The 18,916-nt window shown below is 37.7% G+C and overlaps 1 protein-coding gene across 1 annotated transcript in view; it reads right to left on the bottom strand.

Annotated features, from left to right (window-relative positions):
- Positions 1-315: 315 nt before the first annotated feature.
- Positions 316-18,916, bottom strand: part of CCN6 (cellular communication network factor 6) — a 64,421-nt gene continuing 45,820 nt past the window's right edge. Inside the window, exons 3-6 of the mRNA XM_063296391.1 lie at positions 3,461-3,835; positions 2,595-2,837; positions 1,155-1,348; positions 316-637 (exon numbers count right to left, since the gene is read on the bottom strand). Coding sequence (XP_063152461.1) covers positions 356-637; positions 1,155-1,348; positions 2,595-2,837; positions 3,461-3,835 — 1,094 coding nt within the window. The 3' untranslated portion in view covers positions 316-355. The remainder of the gene's footprint in view (positions 638-1,154; positions 1,349-2,594; positions 2,838-3,460; positions 3,836-18,916) is intronic.

The following is an 18,916-nucleotide window of genomic DNA, read 5'->3' on the forward strand; positions in this document are numbered from 1 at the left end:
GTAACGAGGCCAAATCCATAACATAAAATGTGTGCATTCATGTGCATTAAGAGATTTTTCTCAAGCATATAGCCAGATTGAAGTAAAGCTGTTCTGTTCTGTTCAAGAACTGTGTTGAAATCAATTCAACAGCTGTTGTTTGTGTCTTGCTCAATGTGGTTGTAATACTGCAAATGTGTTGGTTTTTCATTCACTTCCTTTTTATTCCTACAGTTTAAATACATTCAAAACCATTTTAAAAATCATCATTTTGGTTAATATTTTTATATATTGGGTAGTGAATGGCATTCAGTATGGACTTGGGCACCTTTTTTGTGGCAACAAAGGAGGAGGTTATTTCCTTTCCATACATTTCTTATAAAAGCCTGAGTTCAGAAAACAAGTCTCCTGGATCATTGCATATCTTCTGACAAACGCAAGATGTAATCCACATCATCTTCCACTTGATGGATGCTTCCTTAGGGCAGTCAAACTGCACTGTAATCATTATAGACTTATTGGGTATGCAGCATCTCTTATCCAGGCAGATTCCACAAAACATAGGTTTGTATATTTGTCTACTTGCACATCCAGAGAAGACTAGTTTCTCAGCTTTAGCAAGCTGAAATGTTGGCTGACATGTTTTTCCTTTTGGAATCTTAAAAATAAACACAGACAACAATTGAAATTATGATCAAATACATATGTCGCATTTAGGGCAGCTTTTTAAATGTCCTTATATAATTTTATCTACTAAATGTATAATCTGTATAATTTCAGATTAAGACATCTGAGTTAGAAATTAATGATGGCTAAGATTCCCCCCAGCTCTGTTTGAGCAGGATGGGCTGTCATGCAACTGTCATAAAAAACCCACCCCTCTCCCTCAACAATCAATAAAAAAAAGAGAGGAGGCAACAAATCCTTAACTAGATGTAATTTATAGATTTATAATGAATGAGCTGTTAATCCTGCCTCCCTATTCCTCAATCCTACTATTTCCTAGCCCATAACTCAATAAAAAATACAAGTTGCCCAACTGAAGAGCAAATCCATAGCTCTGCACAATCACGTGTACTGTATATTTAAACTCACACACTATATTTCTTTTTAAATCATCGTTCAGTAAGCATTTGCTTTCTGACTAAAAAGGCAGTTTGGGCATTACAATTTACCTTCAGAGTCTTTGGAAAATTTGCTTGGCAGGGTTGAATATAACACAGTCTCTTTTCCTTCCTCATTTCACATTTACTGTTTCCATTGGTCACCCTGTCAGAGATGCCAATGCCACAAGTTCGGGAACAAGGTGTCCATGAAGTTGCTTGTATTAGGCATTTCTTTTTCAAAACAAGGGGCACATTTTTGAAAGCTAGAAGGCAGAAATGTATTAAAAATTAAAGCTACATTTTAAACTAAAGGCTAAAAATATTGAATGATACCTCTAATCAGGGCTCAGTAAGTAAACCATAGTATGATATGGAATACAAATATAAAACATTTCAGATCCATGTTTTGAATTCCACTGTATTTAAATTACACAAATGAAGTTAAAGTTTTTGCAGAACTGGCCAGTGGATGTTTGCCACTTCAAATTTTATGACATTTTTGGTACCTCAGTCCCCTGAAACTTGGAACGTGTTATGTTTCTATCTACTCTTGAACTTAATTCTACACGAATTTGATTTTCTTCAAGAGGAATGGCCTTAAAGATTTTGAGCACTAACGGCTCTGTGTGTTAAGCTGTTTTTTAAAGTCTCAATTAGCAAATCCTAATGGAGTTTCAGAGGATGACTGACCAGATATAAAATGTGCACAGGTCAGAGGACAAAGCAGAAGAGCCAGGATACCTGAGAAGTAAACAGCAGCTTAAAATCTCAGTGCAGGAAGCAAATTAAAAACCTGGCATAGATCTGAAATAAATAAAGCAAGGTTACAAAGCTGTGTATTTTAACATATAGTATACTTAGATTTATTGTACATAAAATAATTGCATTGCTTTTACTACAGAGACTTGTTAACTAGGACAGTACAGGAAGAAAGCAAGAAAATAAAGCTTTGCATCTGGCAAAATAAACAACAGTTTAAACATTTATGACACTGCATGCAAACCAAGCATTAATAGCATAAAACTGATAAACTGCTTGAATTATAATGAAGTTTTCAAAATTTGAGGCAGCATTTCCACAACTGCTTGTTTATCCTAATCTGAAGTGGAGTTTCTCAACAAGCTCAAAGCAAACATCAGCTTTTCTGGCCTTGAGTATGACATCATGCAGTGGGCCAGGCACTCCTCCCTTCCCTGCCCTCCCAAAGAAAGCTAATGTCTCAAGATAGACATTTCACATGAGATGGCAGAAATATGCAAGATTTCATGATAATACCAGAATATCTTGAAATTTTAGCAGCCACACGTGTGATTTTAAATGAATTTTAATTTTACTAGGGAAGTAGAATATTCTTGGATATCTGGCAGATGTGGAGTGGCCAGCCCACTTCTCAAATCTTCTGTTACTTTTTGATAAAATACTAATTATTAGCTCTCCCTTAATTAACAAGGAAGCACCTCTTCTTTTTTTTCAATCCAAATAATATTTCATCAGTCCAATCTTGTATACCTGGCATTATTCGGTAATGTCTTGATTGTTGTTCTTCCAGATGCCCTGAAGCACATTTGGAATGTCCAACTTTCTTTCTGTTCTTGAGCAATGCACATTCATTAGATGTTGACTTGGAGATGAATACTGGTGTGCATCCAATTGCACCATTCACACACAAGCACGAAAAAAGAGGAGAAGGCTGGAAAGATTGGCCATTGATATAGTATACACCACTGAGCTCACAGCCAACTGCTATCATATCTTGAAATAGCAAAACAGAATGAATAAAACTTAAGCCTGTGCAAATGTCAGGAAAATCAATTAAATATAAATACTGCAGGTGACATGTATGAATAGCAATATTCAATATTAAAGAATGTTTTATGTTATTCAAAACACTTTGTATACACATAAGAACACACATGCAGGCTTGTTAAGATTTGAAGCATTCTTGCTTGGTATTTCATATTTTCTATTGTACTTCAGTATTCTCCATAGATAAGAAAACAGAATCTAATGGTAATAATATCTCCATTATCTCAGCTTTCTAATCCTAAAACCCCTTTTTAAAGGTGAGATCTACTTAGATAGCTTTGGGAAACTTCTTTGGGGGGATTAGATTCCTCACAATTAAGAGAGTCCCAGTTCAGAAATTTACTTAATCATTTGATCAATTAATTCTCAGTCTCATTGACATCTGGAGAATATGTTACTCTGTTATTTCACAGAGCAATATAAGTCACTGTTTGAGATTGTGCTTGTTTATTTCTGTTTTGAAAGAAAATTAGCATAGTACAGAATGTAGTACAGTTGGGAGCACCCTTTCCTTGCAGCCCTGCTGCCATTTTATAGGAAATAGTGAAGAAAACAGAGGGAAGGCTTACATGCACATATTCCTCTTTCATAGTTAGGCTTATCTGCAGAGTAATCACAGTATAGTCCCTTGTGATGGTCACAGACCTCGGCTTCATTACAGATGGTGCCTGCTTGTTTGGCACACATCCAGCAGCATCCACAGCCATCTCTCAGCAGACTCACTCCAGGACTGCAGTTTGGCACAGGTGGGCATCTGCAGGGCCAGTGACATAACTCTTGACGTTGATGAAGCTCACTGTTTCCTGCACCTTCTTCTCCACTCTTTCTTTGCTGCTGTCCCTGGCCTGATGCCCTGAAAGAAAGCTTTTGTACAGGTGGACTCAACTGAGAGCTGGAAAGCTTGCAACCGAAAATGGTAACTGTTTTCCAAGTGCAATAGAATCCTGAATATTAATACCCCTAAATTACAAGAAGGTAGGACATTCCACAAACTGTACAATTACTCTTCCACCACAATGACTCCTAAAACACAAAACAGCATAATATATACAAGTCTACTTAAGAATCCCATTAGTAATGCCTAATCTGTTTCCTTGCAGCCTGATCTCATGAACCATTGAAGATTCAGCACCAAGGTAAGAGGACAACATGCCTATCATCTATTTCTCTTGGCCAAACAAAGGCAACCATTAGCCTTGCCACATCAGAAATTTCCTCTTACATTTCTGAGGCACAAGACTTACCAACTAAATGACAACCACCCCTTACCAGGGATATCAAGGCAAATGGGGCCAAATAGGATGCTTGGGTCACATTCTTGGTCTAAGGTGCAGCATGAATTTTCTTGGCATAGAGTAATGTTCATACAAGCACAGTAAAAACTAGTTTAACTAGACTGCAACTGACTTATGTGTGTGCTCTTTTGAGCTCTGTAAGGTCTCAAAGAGGCAAGTCAAGTGTGCTTGGTTCATCAATATACACATTAGGAATCTAGGTGGAAGGAGACTTTGTCTGGAGTTGCACTGGAGTGGAATTACTCCATATTAGTCAGGGCACATGTCACCAACAGACAGGTCAAGACAGTTTATTTTATTTTATTTTATTTTTTATTTTATTTATCAAATTTCATCACCGTCCATCTCCCCTCAAAAGGGGGACTCTGGGCAGTTTACAATACACCTAAATTAGGTTAAAATACAATAAAAACAAGATATATTACATAAAATATAAATATAAGTATAAAGTATAAAATAGCATCCAAGATGGCAATCAAAAGTTCTAATTCAGATTCATTTGAATTCATTCATTCAGTTGCCTCAGGAAGCAGATTTATTGCTATATTTGTCTGCCAATCAGGGTAAATGGCCAAAACAACTTGACTGGCCTTGGGTGTACTGTATGTATGTGGACCAGAACAGGTTCATGGAGGAGGATGCTGATCTTGCAAAAAGTTTTGACCCAGTTTGCTATCAGTCCACATGGAAGATGCAGACCAGCAAATGTGTCCTTCCCTTCACACAGATATATTTATACTTACGGAAGTTTTCTAGAACACCCTTCTCTGATTCAGTACATCCCAAATGGATTTAACTCCAGCTCCTAACATCCCCAGTCAGCATGGTCAGTGGGTGAACTAACCAAAGATGATTGGAGCAGTAGGACAAAAAAATGGAAGAGTTAAGAAATTTTAGAATAAAGAATGTTTGCTTTCCTGCAGAGACTTCCCATATTACTTTTCATCTAGATATACATTTAGAGAAGGTTCATACAGCACTCTAACCTGTACTATAATTTGGCTTAGCATGTTGTGCGCACCCAGTCATTGTAATTTGTAAAACAATAGTTCATAGTTTGGTGTTAATTATAAACGTGGCCAAATGCCGTTTATTCAACAAAGCATGACATGTTGCAGTGACTAAATCCACTTTTCAGTGTAATATCCCTGGTAACAGCATTCTCCAACCTGGACTCTGGTTGGGAATTCTCTGAGTTGCAGTCCCAAATTATCACAGAGTGCTAGATTTTGTGCTTAAATTGGGGCGGGGGGGGGGAGCTAGCTTCCTACTTCAATTGTTATATTTTGCCTCACTTGAGATAGTCAGAAAACATGCTTTCTGCTCATGAAAATGTTCATTGGGGAAACATCATGCCCCTAATTTTAATTATACAGATTGGGTATCATTCAGGAAGCTGAAGATCTTATTCATGAGATGCTAACTTGGAGGCATGATGGACTTTTGCATACAATTGTATATTTCATGCAAGCCAAATGTTTTAGAAGCAGGCAAATCTAAAATCATTTTTTCTTTTTATTTCTTTGATTGTATTCAGTTTCACACACTATAACAACTCTTCTTTCAGCTCTAATTCTGGTCTGATTATTCAAATAAAAGCCCATCTAATCCCAAAGCCCTTGCCAGAATTCCAAAAACTAACAGAAGTCGAGCAATCCATTAGAAATGAAGTAAAGTAAGGTAAGGTAAAAAATAATAAAATAAAATAGGCTACCAGATCTGAGCTGCAAAAATCCAGAGAACCACCAGATGGCAGCAAAGCAATATAGAAAATACTAACTCTCCAGATTTTTGCAGCCTGGATCTGGTATCTTTACTGAATATGCAAATTGGTTTACCTTTAACCCCTCCTGCTGTAGACTGTAGTGTGGATCCAGATTATTTATGCCCTACACATTGAAATCAATGGAACTTGAGTCATTATGAAATATTCTCACCAATTTAAGTAAGACTTTCATTCTATTAAGATAACAAAGAACCAATTTGCAATTATCATCATATGATGTAATTGTGCACTGTATCTATATAAAAGAACAACATAATTTATGTTAATTAAATTATAGCATGATTTAGAAAGCATATTTTCACCATTAAAACAGACAAGCAATTTGAGTTTTGAAGAATATAATAAGTGGTACAGTGTGTAAAAATCATCGCTTAATAACCTACATGCGTAGGAGATCAACAGATCAGTTCACCTCAAAATTTTTAGAGGTCCCCCATTTCATGCCTTATAATAGTAATCTGCCTCTTTATAATCTGCATGTTCTACAATATATTCCTAGTTTGATTTTCTTGTGTTCACATCACATAGATTTAACACTTAAGCTTTGTCAACTAACTTCATAGGGCAGAAATTAAAATAGAAGTGCTTTGTAGAAATCTCATGAGGGAAAGATATTATTAAGCAAATGCCTCTTCTATAAATCCATAGTAAAAAGTGGGAGAATTAACTGTCTTTAAGAACTTGGTGTTCAGTTATACAATATCTCTTGTGGAAAATGTGCTTATGAAATAAAACTAGACAAAAATTAAGATATGTAGCTAGGCTGTTAATAGAAATGGATAGAACAAATAAAATATCATAAGGAGCTCAGCAGGGAAGCTGCTGCTCCATCTTAGCTCCACCTCCTTGACTATGTTTTATAAACCCTATTTCTGAGAAGTTTGGATAATACCTAGTGTTCATAGAAAGATGGGTAGATGTAGTTCAAGTGAAATCAGCTTCATAACATTCAGTACCTTTAGAACATGAATAGATTGTGCTATGAAACTACAGAAGGATCCTAAATAAAGGACCCTACAGCTTATATTGTGGTGGCTAATAATTTGTACTTATAAAGATATATACTTTATAAACATATCCAAAGATCTGCATATGAAAAAAGTTTTCTTAATTTTTGAATAATAGTTCCAATCAAGAATGTGACTTCAAATGGGCAGCTAAAGCAATAAAGTTTCCCAGAAACAAGTAGGATTAATTGGCTATTATGCCCAACGCTTTTCTCTAAGTTTCCTTTGACATGGTGAGGCCATCTTTCTAGAGAGCTTACTTACCTGCTGAGTATAAGAGATTGTAAGAAGGGTGGAGACAAGGACCCACTGCATTTTCCTGTGATGGCAGAAGTGAAAAGCAGGGAGTGAGGGAACAGGCTGAGCTGTGTCAGAGCCAGGGCTGTTGACAAAGTCTCCTCTGTCTCAACTGCCGGGTTCCTCTCTTCGACACACTCACAAAGACCCACAGATTCATATTTAGAATCCTTCACAGAGACTAAACTTCGCCCTGAATCTGTCAAGTAGTTCTTTCTTTCTTTCTTTCTTCTGAGGCACTGTCTCTTCCTTGGGATGGTTTGGTCACAATGACTTTTCGGAGTATCTTTGATTTGAAAGGCTTCTTCCTCGTCTCAGAATATTTTTGGAGCCTGAAGCATTCCACAGTTTTCCAATTTAGATCTGGCAGATGCCGAGGGTGAGTTTTGTTTGCCCATCTCTGATATATTCAGTAGACAGCATGGTTGAAAGCAACATTTCATTTATTTTTTATTTATTTAAATGATTTGTAGAGCCATGGGAATATCAGTACTGGGATGTGACAATGTTAACCAATGTCCAGTTCCTGGAAGAGGAATAAAGGCAGGTTAGGTGGATATAATCAACTATTATAGCAGACAGTCTCCATGAGACAAACCAATTAGAGATGTCTCTGTTCGACCTTCTCCCAGCTTATCTAATGGACTGCAAACAGGACTCTATCCCACCAAATGTATCTGCTGAATTTCATGTTAAGGAGTAACCTTCTGCCAGGGGTAAAGTCTATCTCCTAGAGTGCATTTCAGGAAGTTTCCTGGTAGGTGTTTTATTATGAAAGCATATAATTCAAACAAACTCTAGATAGACCCCTGGGGACAGTGAATTTGAGTTTTTTATTACTCCCATAAGTATTCTGGGCAGGACAGATGCTAGCCAGAGCAAGCAAGGGTACTATCCATCCTTATCTACACACACAGAGAGAGAGAGAGAGAGAGAGAGAGAAGGCAGAAGGATAGACTACATTAGAGGGATCAAGATGTGGTTGAGAGATGTCTTGCTCTTTTTTCTTTTAAAATGGAAAGCTTGCTTACAGCAGCAATCAAGGCATATGTTTTCGTTTCTGGTATTCTGGCATTTCCTGAACTTGGTGACCATGCAACATTTAACACCGCTTCCCAAAATGATACAAGTGTGCAAACATTGTAGGGATTAATTCAGCCATTTTTATGCCATGAATGAATTTAAAAGGTCTATGGTTGTGATCTATGCTGATTTGTTTCAGTTGGTCTTGTAGCTCTAGCTCTGTAAAACAGTAATATTTATATTTTTAACATCAGCTGCGTAAGGAAGACTTAGGAAGAATTATTCAGGCAATTTTTGTCAGGGTTAGTGCAGAAAAATAGTTCTAAGAAATGTCAGACCAAGCAAAGTATGTCCACATAGTGCTGTATTCCTCCCACACAAAACTTGCTTTTTCACTCATCATTGTAACCTCTAGAGAGAGATTTCTGCTCTTCGAAATATGATGGTGAGTTTCCTTAATCCTTCTTCCAAGAGCTCCAGACTGAAAGGAACCACGATGTATCTTGCGAGCACTGGTTTCCAGTGGTCTGTACAGCAGCAGAGCTGTCTTACGGCTGCAGCTCAGGCAAGCTGGTGATGTCTACCACATTTCCAATGCCCCTCTTTTTTTGCAGCAGGCCTGATTCAAGCATGCAGATTACCAGAAGGGGGGAAGTTGAATGGGTTAAAAAACAAGTCTTGATTCACAGCAACACCAAGGAGAAAACCTCTGAATTGTTTTTCAAGAAAGTGACAGGAGTTCTGTTTTAATTTCTGTGAGAAACCATCGCAAATATTCAGCTATGGAGACATGAATCATTACTCTGTGTTTAGGAGGACAGATGTGAGCAACTTGAAAGTACACTCCAAGCAGCAAAAAAGGACAAATGCCAATCTCTGCAAAAAGGCAAAGCAGCAGCCAGGTATTATGATCAGACTTTTCTTTTTGTTTTGTTTTTTTAATCTTTGCATTTCCTATCTGCAAATACTATCTGCTGATCTTTTTTTCCCTCTGGGTGTATTTTTATTTTATTTATTTGTTTGTTTGTTCATGTATTACTTTATACTTTTATGGTGAGCTACTTTTAATACTGTTCTTGCTGGACAGTTGAGGTACAAACCAAATAACCAAATAATGTGATAGAGGTTTTGTGAAAGAGTAACTCATTAATTGCTGCATTTGGGAATATATTAGGAGAGAGAGATACATAGATACAGATATAGAAATAGATAGGATAAATTGGTATCACTATACTGATACATAGATCAATTCCCCTTTTGAAATACAGTATACATCTTTGTTTCTGCCAGTCAGTTCAAGAGTTTAAATACAGCTGCTATAGAAATATGTATTCTATTACAAGCTCCATAAAGAAGAGATGGCTTGATTCTCTTTTTTTGTTTCAGTTTTTCACAAACATTCTGTGATAGGAAATGCTATTCACCCATTTACACACATGTGAGTGAATGGATAATCAAGTCCTCTGTTTCCATGGAAATGCCAGCTGGAAGCCATGTATAAAAGCATTCCCTTACTTTCAGCTGTTGAAATGGGGAGGGAGGCGTTAATGTTCCTTTTGAACCCAAGAATGCTGGCAATGGCTTTTGTTTTCCAAAATGTATTTCATATAAAAAGCTGTGAAAAAATAGTACCCAAGTCAAAATGATCCAAGAAAGTAACAATGAATTTAAGGCTTATTTGCACATAATGAAACTGTAGTAATCTGAACTATTACAGTATATGACATAGAAGTATGTTCATGCATAAAAGACGATTTCCTCTGACATGTTTGTCAAGGGAGGAAGAGATAGAAAGTTGTTCTACATATTGATGCTATGTTAATGTTAGTGTTAAAGTAATAGAAAATATACTCAGGACTAGGTTTGCACCCTGTGTGAATGTCAAAAGATTGTAGCATTTCCTAATTAGTGGGATGCAGACAACAGTGTATTACAAGGTAATCTCTGAATTTGAGAGAATAGCTTGCATAAATTAGCATGAGCATGCTTGAAGTAAAGTTGTGCTTTGGTTGTGCTTGTCACATACTGCCAAAATGTATCAAAACTTATTGTTACTGTTGTTATCATTAGCTGGAATGCTGCATATGGCACAGGTATGACTAAAGCTGACAACCTAGTCTGTACCTTCTTTATCTTATGACAAAAATGTTACACGAAATCCTTGATTGACCAAAACCAAGATGGGTGAAGGTCAATATCTATGCATCAAGTCAATATCTACCCATCAGATATGGTCAATATCTACACACCAGCTGACAACTATGGTATATGGACATTGTTGGGACCAGACCAAGAAACGACGCTGAGTCTGTGTATTCCAACTCTAGTTCTTTATTGTTTTCACCGAATAGACAGAATCTTGCCAGACTAAAGCTATCCTAACTAACCTATGGGGAAATAGCCCAGGAGAGTCCAGGGTGGGGCTACCCTGACTCTCTTTGATCCCATGCCAAGTCTTTCCAAACTGTGAGTCCTCTTATCAGCTTAGAATGCATTCACTTCTTCCTAGGAATCAGGAGCAGTGCCGAATTCCACCACATCACCCCCTCCTTCAGGAACACATTCCATCACAGACATTCATGTCATGGAATGCAAGAGGGGGGGAAATGGGTCAGGCACAGGAGAGATTGCCTACAGAAATTTTTTTTCCTCCCTCCCCCCCTCCCTGCAGAGTGGAGAGATTGGAGAGGAAGGGATTACAAGAGAGTAAGCAGGCACACAATGGAGAATACACCGGACTGTTTGCGTAGCACACCAGAGGCTGCAGGCACCAGCACATTGCTTTCAGTGTGTATTCCCTATTGTGCACCTGCTTACTCTCTTGTAATCCCTTCCTCTCCAATCTCTCTACTCTGCAAGGGGGAAAAAGGAGAAACAACAGGTCAGGCACAGAATGTGTACTGTCTGTAAAGGCAGTCACATGACTGAGGGACATCACCATTGTAGCTTTGAATGGTTGCTGAATGAGGTAGTCAGTAAGTGAGGACTACCTATAGTCATAACTGGTGGAGTACAGTTGATGAACAGGCAGGGAAATGAAGGTATAGATTTAATTATGAATAAAAGGGATAAAATGTATGTCAGGAACTGTGCATTGGTGTCACCTATGTTGTTATGGCCTACAAAAGTAAAAATCCATAATTTGTTGATAGTAATATGCTACACTGGTGAATGGTGCTAAGAAATAGAGATGAGTTTTCAGGAAAATTGTGCAACAGTCTGAATGAATGTAATCAAGGGGAACAATTATACTGCTAGATTACAGTATATGAATGGATGAGTGGGAATGAGAGGAGAAAGTACAGAAAAAAATGATTGAGCCATTTGAAGACCCAAGAATGAATAAGAATGGTGGCAGATGAGTACTTGCTTAGAAAAAAAAGTCTGCTTGTTTCAAATACATTATTTATTCATGCATAATTCTAGCTACATTGATTGATTGATTGATTAACTGATTGATTACATGCTATCAAGTTTGTGTCAACACTTAGCAACCTCATAGATAGAACTTCTTCAGGATGATCTGTTCCCAACCTGGCCCTTCAGGTTTTCCAGTGGTGTATCCATCACCACTGTAATTAAGTCTATTCATCTTGCTGCTGGTTGTACTCTACTTGTTTTCTTTTCACCTTTCCAAGTATTACAGGCTAAAGCTAGATATTTGCATAATGTGTCCAGAATATGATAATTTGAGCTTAGTCATTTGTGCCTCAAATGAGAATTCTGGATGGACTTGTTCTATGATCCATTGGTTCGTTTTCTTGGCTATCTATGGTATTCTTCAGAGTTCAAAAGTATCAATACTCTTTGTATCCTGCTTCTTCAAATGTAATTTTCATTCCTATAAGGTATCATAAGGAAAATCATTGCCTTCACGATTTGATCTTTGAGATCATGTACAGACACATTGCAGCATTTGAATATCTTTTCCAAGGCCTTCATTGCTACACTACCAAGGTCTAATCTGCAGGGTATCTATTAACTGCTGGCATCTTTACTATTGATAGTCAATCCTAAAAGTCAAACATTATCCACCACTTCAGAATCTTCACTGTCAGTTGTAAGGCTGGTTGTTGTACATGTTGTCATTAGTTTGGACTTCTTTATATTTAATCTTAGTTCTATTTTAAAAATGTTCTCATTGACTTTCATTACCAGAGCTTGCAAATCCTTTGCATTTTCAGCGATCAAAGTAGTGTCATCAACATGGTGCAGTTTATTGATGTTTCTTCCTCCAATTTTAAAACCATGCTCATCTTCTTCCAATTCAGCTTTCCTCAAAATATAGATTGAATAAACAGGGGGAGTATACAGCCTTTTCACATTCCTTTGCCAACCTGGAACCAATCTATTTTGCCACGTTCCCTCTGTACTGTGGTTTCCTAACCTTTGTATAGGTTTCTCATGAGGACAATGAAATATTCTGAGATTCACGTTTTCCTAAGTACATTTCACAGCTTGACACTGTTGACACAAATGGAAGGTCTTTCTACAATCAATGAAGCACATCATAACTTCTTTTTGGTATTCTTTGGCTTTCTCAATTATCCTCTGTGCATCAGCAATATTATCTCTTATTCCTCAGCCTTTTCTAAAATCAGTTTGAACACCTGGCGTCTCCCTTCCCATATAGTACTCTATTCTATGTTGGATGATCCTAAGCATCATTGTGCTAGCATGTGAAATTAAGGATATTATGAATTGTTTGCACACTGTGTTAAGTCTCCTTTCTTTGATATTGGTATGAAAACTGACCCCTTCCAATCTGTTCACCACTGTGCCAGATTTGTTGGCATGGTTTGGTTAGAACCTTTCCTGATTCTTCTTCTGTTGCTTGCCATATTTCTGTATCAGTACCAGTAGCCTTCTGACTTGGAAATGACTGGAGTGCTGATTTAGCTTCATCTTCTAGTACTAGAGGTTCTCTTAAATAGGGAATTATCTTCTAAGGTATCTTAGATGTTGACCTCTGTACTGTACAGAACTTCAGTATTCTCCTGTTTGATCTTCTTGAAATCAGTTATTATATGTACATTGGCATCATTTAGCATACCAATTTGAGGTTGGAACCTCCTTCTGAGTTTGGAGATCTTTTGGAAGACTTTCCTTCTTTTTCCATGTCTGTTTCCATTTTCAGTGTCTTCAGATGTTGTTGTAATAACACATCTTGCTTGCATGTTCTGTCAGTTTCAAATTATACTTGACCATAAAACTCATCAACCTCTTCTTCTTCTGCATCAGTGGTTGGAGCGTAAATTTGGATAAATTTGGTCTAGTGGTTAAGGTGCTGGGCTAGAAACCAGGAGTCTGTGAGTTCTAGTCCCGCCTTAGACATGGAAGCTGGCTGGGTGACCTTGGGCCAGTCACTCTCTCTCAGCCCAACTCACCTCATAGGGTGGTTGTTGTGGGGAAAATAGGAGGAGGAAGGAGTATTACGTATGTTCGCCCCCTTGATTTATAAAAAAATAATAAAGGTGGAATAATAAATAAACAAATAAATAAATAAATAAATAACCATCATATCACTTTCATACTTGTGAAATATGAGTAATATTATTTGGTCATTTACTGCATAGCACCTAAATGTATCTTTGCTATATCCTTCCTGAATAGGAGAGCAACTCTGTTCTTTTTTCATTTTTCATGTCCTAAGTAGTAAACAGTATGATCTTCTGTCTTAAGGTGGTCAGTTCCAGTCCATTTCAGTCCACTGATGCCTAAGATGTCAGTGTGTAATCAAATCCTTCTATCTTTCATTATTTTGAGCTTCCCCGTGTACATGTTTCTTATATTCCATGTTCCCACTGTAATTCTGTCTTTGCTGCTTCAGATTTTCTTTTCCTGTATGGCAACATCAATAAGTAGACTTCCAGAAGGCTTTAATCTAGCCACATCATAAACACAAATAGTACTATGAAAAGATCCTCAGCACTTCATCAGTAACATGTTGAATGCCATCAAACCTGAGTGACCCATTATCTGGCATTATATCATCAATCATTTTATCTTGTGGCTTTCTTGGTAAAATACAGGAGCCGTTTAGGTCCTGGCTTGCTTTAGCTGGGCAGCTGGAATAACTGCTACACCTTGGGTGATCATACTCTTGGGTCCAGATGTTCTTCACTAGTCCCCCCCAGGTACAATCCCCTCCATGATGAGGCAACATAGCAGGACTTCAGAGGCACAAACTGGAATTCTGGAAAAATGTTATTGCTATATAACATACCAATTAAATTCTGTAAATAACTCTAATTCCTATCCTTTTACCTGTATTGATTTTTGAATAAAAAATATTATCACTTTCAAATTCATTTGATTTCATTCTTTCAAACTTTTACTTTGTTCAACAATTAAAAATAAAAAATATACAGTAAAAATAAAGGGTGTTTTAAAAAATAATTCTAACATTAATTAGTGATTCTGTTAAATAAAGTATTGCTTATAATCCATGGGTTTTGAATGAAGTTTCAAAGTCTTTCTAGACAGAAGTTAAACAGCTGTTTCTGTTTCTGGGATATGATAACATTTGCATAATTTTATGCAAATGTCAGAACAAAATTATGCCAAAAGAAGGTGGTGTAACTGCCAAAAGCATAATAATATATTATTAAGTAGGATGGGAATCAAAATTAACAAAAGAAAGCTATGGGTGAAAGATGGCTGACATGCAGAAATTTCTCTGAGTAATCCAAAAGACATAATGGTTGATACCAAAGTTCATAACAAAGAACATGGAGAGTCTGAAAGTTTAAAAGCAAAATGTAAAAAACTGGCTTTAAAAAAAAAAAAAGAAAGTATAATTCATAGCACACATGTGCACACAAACACACATGTTCCGGTTTTATTTGCAGCACAGGAGATTATATCATGGGAAAGAATACATGACATCAAAAATATCTCCATAGTGACAAATTATTGGCATGAACATTAAGTTTTATGATTTCACATTTGGGTTAAAGGAGTGCAAAGAAAATTAGTATAGCACCAAGGAAAGCTTTTACTTCAATGCTACTTAAGGGAATACAGAAAATAGCAAAGAGAGAAAATTGCTTTCCATTTAAATGTGCCTTTTAATATTGCCCTATATGAAAGACCTTTTGAAAACATGTAATTTGGGTAATGATGCCTATCCATTTTGATTATGCAGCGTAATAATGATAAAGCCAATCTGTCTTTAAAACACTTGTAACAGCATTAATGGTAGGTGGTTTCCAGCAGTATGGATTGTCAAGAACAGGCAGGATAAACCTGGGCTTCTGTTTCACTAGCCACTATTACACTAGGACCTCCACGCAGCAAAATAATAGACACAAGAATAGCAGTAGAATCAAAAGGTAAGATAGGCACTGGCACAGCAACTCCTTGGTTATCCACCAATCTTAATGCTTCTCACTGATGATGTGTCTCCATTAGATATACACAGAGAAGTAGTCGTCAACATGAACTAATGCTACCACATGAGATATGTAGGCAAAGCATAAATCATCAAATTAGATGGTATAATCGGCATGGTAGCTCAGAATGGAAAAGATGTTCATGTAGCAAACCCCCATATAACTATGCATGCAAAGCACTGATCTTATTTATTTTATTGATTTGTAGTTAAAGACCACAATACTAATCAACATGCTGCAATGACAGCATGTATTGAGGTGGCCATCTCAGACCTGTCTCTGGCAACACATTTCTGAGGCCCTTTCCCCACTACTGAGTTAAAGTACTCTCAGCCCATCCTCTAGATCTCACAAAACAATCGTGGCATAAAAATTGCTGTACCCATTGTCAGTCTCTACCCTGCTTCTATTTTGCCTATTTTGAGACAGTGCTGAATGGTGTCCTCCTGATTTGTGGCTGTACCATTTGTTGTTGTAGATAATCAGGGAAACACCTTACTCTTTGGGGCACTGCAACACAAATGGGATAGATTTATGTAATGGTATGTGGCAAGGACCTTGGAAGACAGGAGGAAGAGCCACAGGCTAAACAACTGTCATGCAATGAGAAAAGGTGGGGCAGCTTAAGATAAAGATACACCTCAAGATAAAGATACATTTCAGAATGCTGTTAATGCAGATAAGTACAAACGTGCTGCCCTCTTTTCCCCCAAACGAAATAGTAGCGCTCTGCTGCTCTGTCCTCTACCTTGTAGGAACCCTAAAGAGAGGCTGAAGTCAAAACTAGGTGTCATGAGTACTGATGGCGAGCAGGAGGGGGCCTCTATCCAGGGGGGAAAATGCATGCATAGTACTGAGGAATTAAGCAGTCATTCAAAGAGACACAGATCAGACCCGCCTTAACTTTTGGGGTTTATCTGTCTGGGTTTTCCCACGCTTCTTCAGTTTGTTAGGATTCTGTCTTATGTAGCAGTAATAAACACTAGAGACTTACTCCTCGTCTCAACGTGATTCCTGACTGTTAGGACACTAGGGGGAAGGGAAAGGATGGGTAGGACTGGAGATCAGGAAGCAAGTATTAATGAAGAAAGTAAATGCTGGGAGAGGGACGGCTGTGGTAGAGGCTGACTGGTGGCCAGAGAAGGGGATGCTTGCACCTCCCAACACAACCATGATCTGACCAACCTCAGGGGGCCACCTGATTTCAAGATAATGTGTGACAAACCACTACAGATTTATGTATCTTGAAGTCTCAGTAGGGTAGCATCAGCTTAATGGGGAAATACTGCACTCAAAACTAATGCACCTCATAATAACTTAAGACTGATTCATTTGTGGGATTGGGAGGGAAGAAGAGCAACATTGTGGGGACAAAGGAGGAGATTGCTGTGGTCAGGACATGACCTTGCTGGGATTAAGTGCAAGTAGGAACAGGGCTTAGGCTGCTTCAGTGGCACACTGACTTGGCTGGCATTGACTTGCAATGGCTCTTTGGGGACCAAAGGAAAAAAATTTCTAGTCCTTTTGGGAAACGCTGGAGAAAGAACTTGGGGCCATCTGCTTGCAAAGGATGTGCTCTATCACTGCTGCTTTCCCAGCTGCTCTCCCTTGTCGTTATCCTGCATTGTTCATATGTCAAATGAAGAGAAAAATGGAGAGAAGGGGCTAAAATATGCTTTGTCTAAATCAGTGTTTCTCAACCGTGGCAACTTTAAGATGTGTGGACTTCAACTCCCAGAATTCCCCAAGCCAGCCATCTTAAAATTGCCAAGGTTGAGAAACACTGGTCTAAATAGTCAAAGGAGAGAACATGCTGTTCTGAGAGTTACATGGAAGGTCCATTTGGCTTTCCTTCTGAGATGATGCAGGGGCAGTACATGATTAAGAAAAATCTGAGGTCATAGCAAGGGCATTCCAAATTCTTGCATAATGACATATGAAAGTACATTAACATTTCCTCTGTCTTACATTTAAACAGAAAAATCCACATGAAGTGGGGGGGGTGAACAATTTGTTTTTGGAGATTTCATTTCTTTATCCCTACTAAAATTCAGAATGCAACATTAAATCATTAAAAAGGATTTTCAACCTTCCATTAAACAATAGAATGTTCTGTCATTTTATATAATTAATAGCCATGGAAAAACATGCAGCAAACTATACACTAGAGGTCACTCTTATAATAAAAGAATACATGGTTTAAGAGAAACTGAAAGCCATTCATTATTTCACTCAGAATCCATAATAAAAAATTGTAAAAAAATACTTGAATTAGTCAGTGTAATAAAATTCAACTAAGATACATCAGTGACTGCATTTCTGACATTAAAATGCTGCTTTTCGCTCCTGGAGGAAAAAACCCCACCCACCAGGAATACTACCCCTCCTCTCTGACCTTTTTATACGGGGGAGGGGTTGCCCCCATCTCTTGGATGTTAAATCAATTTAAGCTCCAATCTGATGTCCCAAAAACAGGAAGCTGTTGGTTTACAGAGATCACTTTATTCTATGGCTGAATGCCTCAAATATATGGAGAAGACCTTAAGTCAATAGGAAAGTACATACTATGCAGACAGAAAGCTGCAGATCCAATCCCTGGCATTTCCAGATAAGGAGAATGCATAAAGTCCCTGATCAGAAAGGTCCATTTTAACAGTTTTTAAAATATTATGACACTATTAAAGCTGTTTGTGTGTGCGTGCACACGCGCGCTCCTTCAAATCAGTTTTGACTTCTGGCAACTGCCTGGACTAGTCCATGCAGTTTTCTTGGCAAGGTTTGTTTGTTTTTTCCTCCAGAAGTGGTTTGCCATTGCCTCCTTACTAGGGCTGAGAGAGTGACTGGCCCAAGGTCACACAGCTGGCTTTGCACCAAAGGTAAGACTAGAGTTCATGGTCTCCTGGTTTCTAGCCTGGTACCTTAACCACCAAACCATAGCCCTAAAAATGCCAATGGCAATTAAAAAATAAAACTTTCCAGTCATACCCAACTATACCTATCTTGCTACCCCTATGTAGACCTTTCTCAAACATGGCAACTTTAAGATGTGTGGACTTCAACTCCCATAATGTTTCTAAACCATCACACATCTTATACTTTTGTTAATTGGCTGGGAATGGTGCTTTTTATTTTTTAATTTACATGTATTTATATTGTACTATAATTCTTGTTAGTCATCCAGAGTCACATTGGTGAGATGGGCAGCCATATAAATTAATATAAA

This window comes from Candoia aspera, chromosome 1 (genome assembly GCF_035149785.1).
Source record: "Candoia aspera isolate rCanAsp1 chromosome 1, rCanAsp1.hap2, whole genome shotgun sequence".
Lineage (NCBI taxonomy): Eukaryota > Metazoa > Chordata > Lepidosauria > Squamata > Boidae > Candoia > Candoia aspera.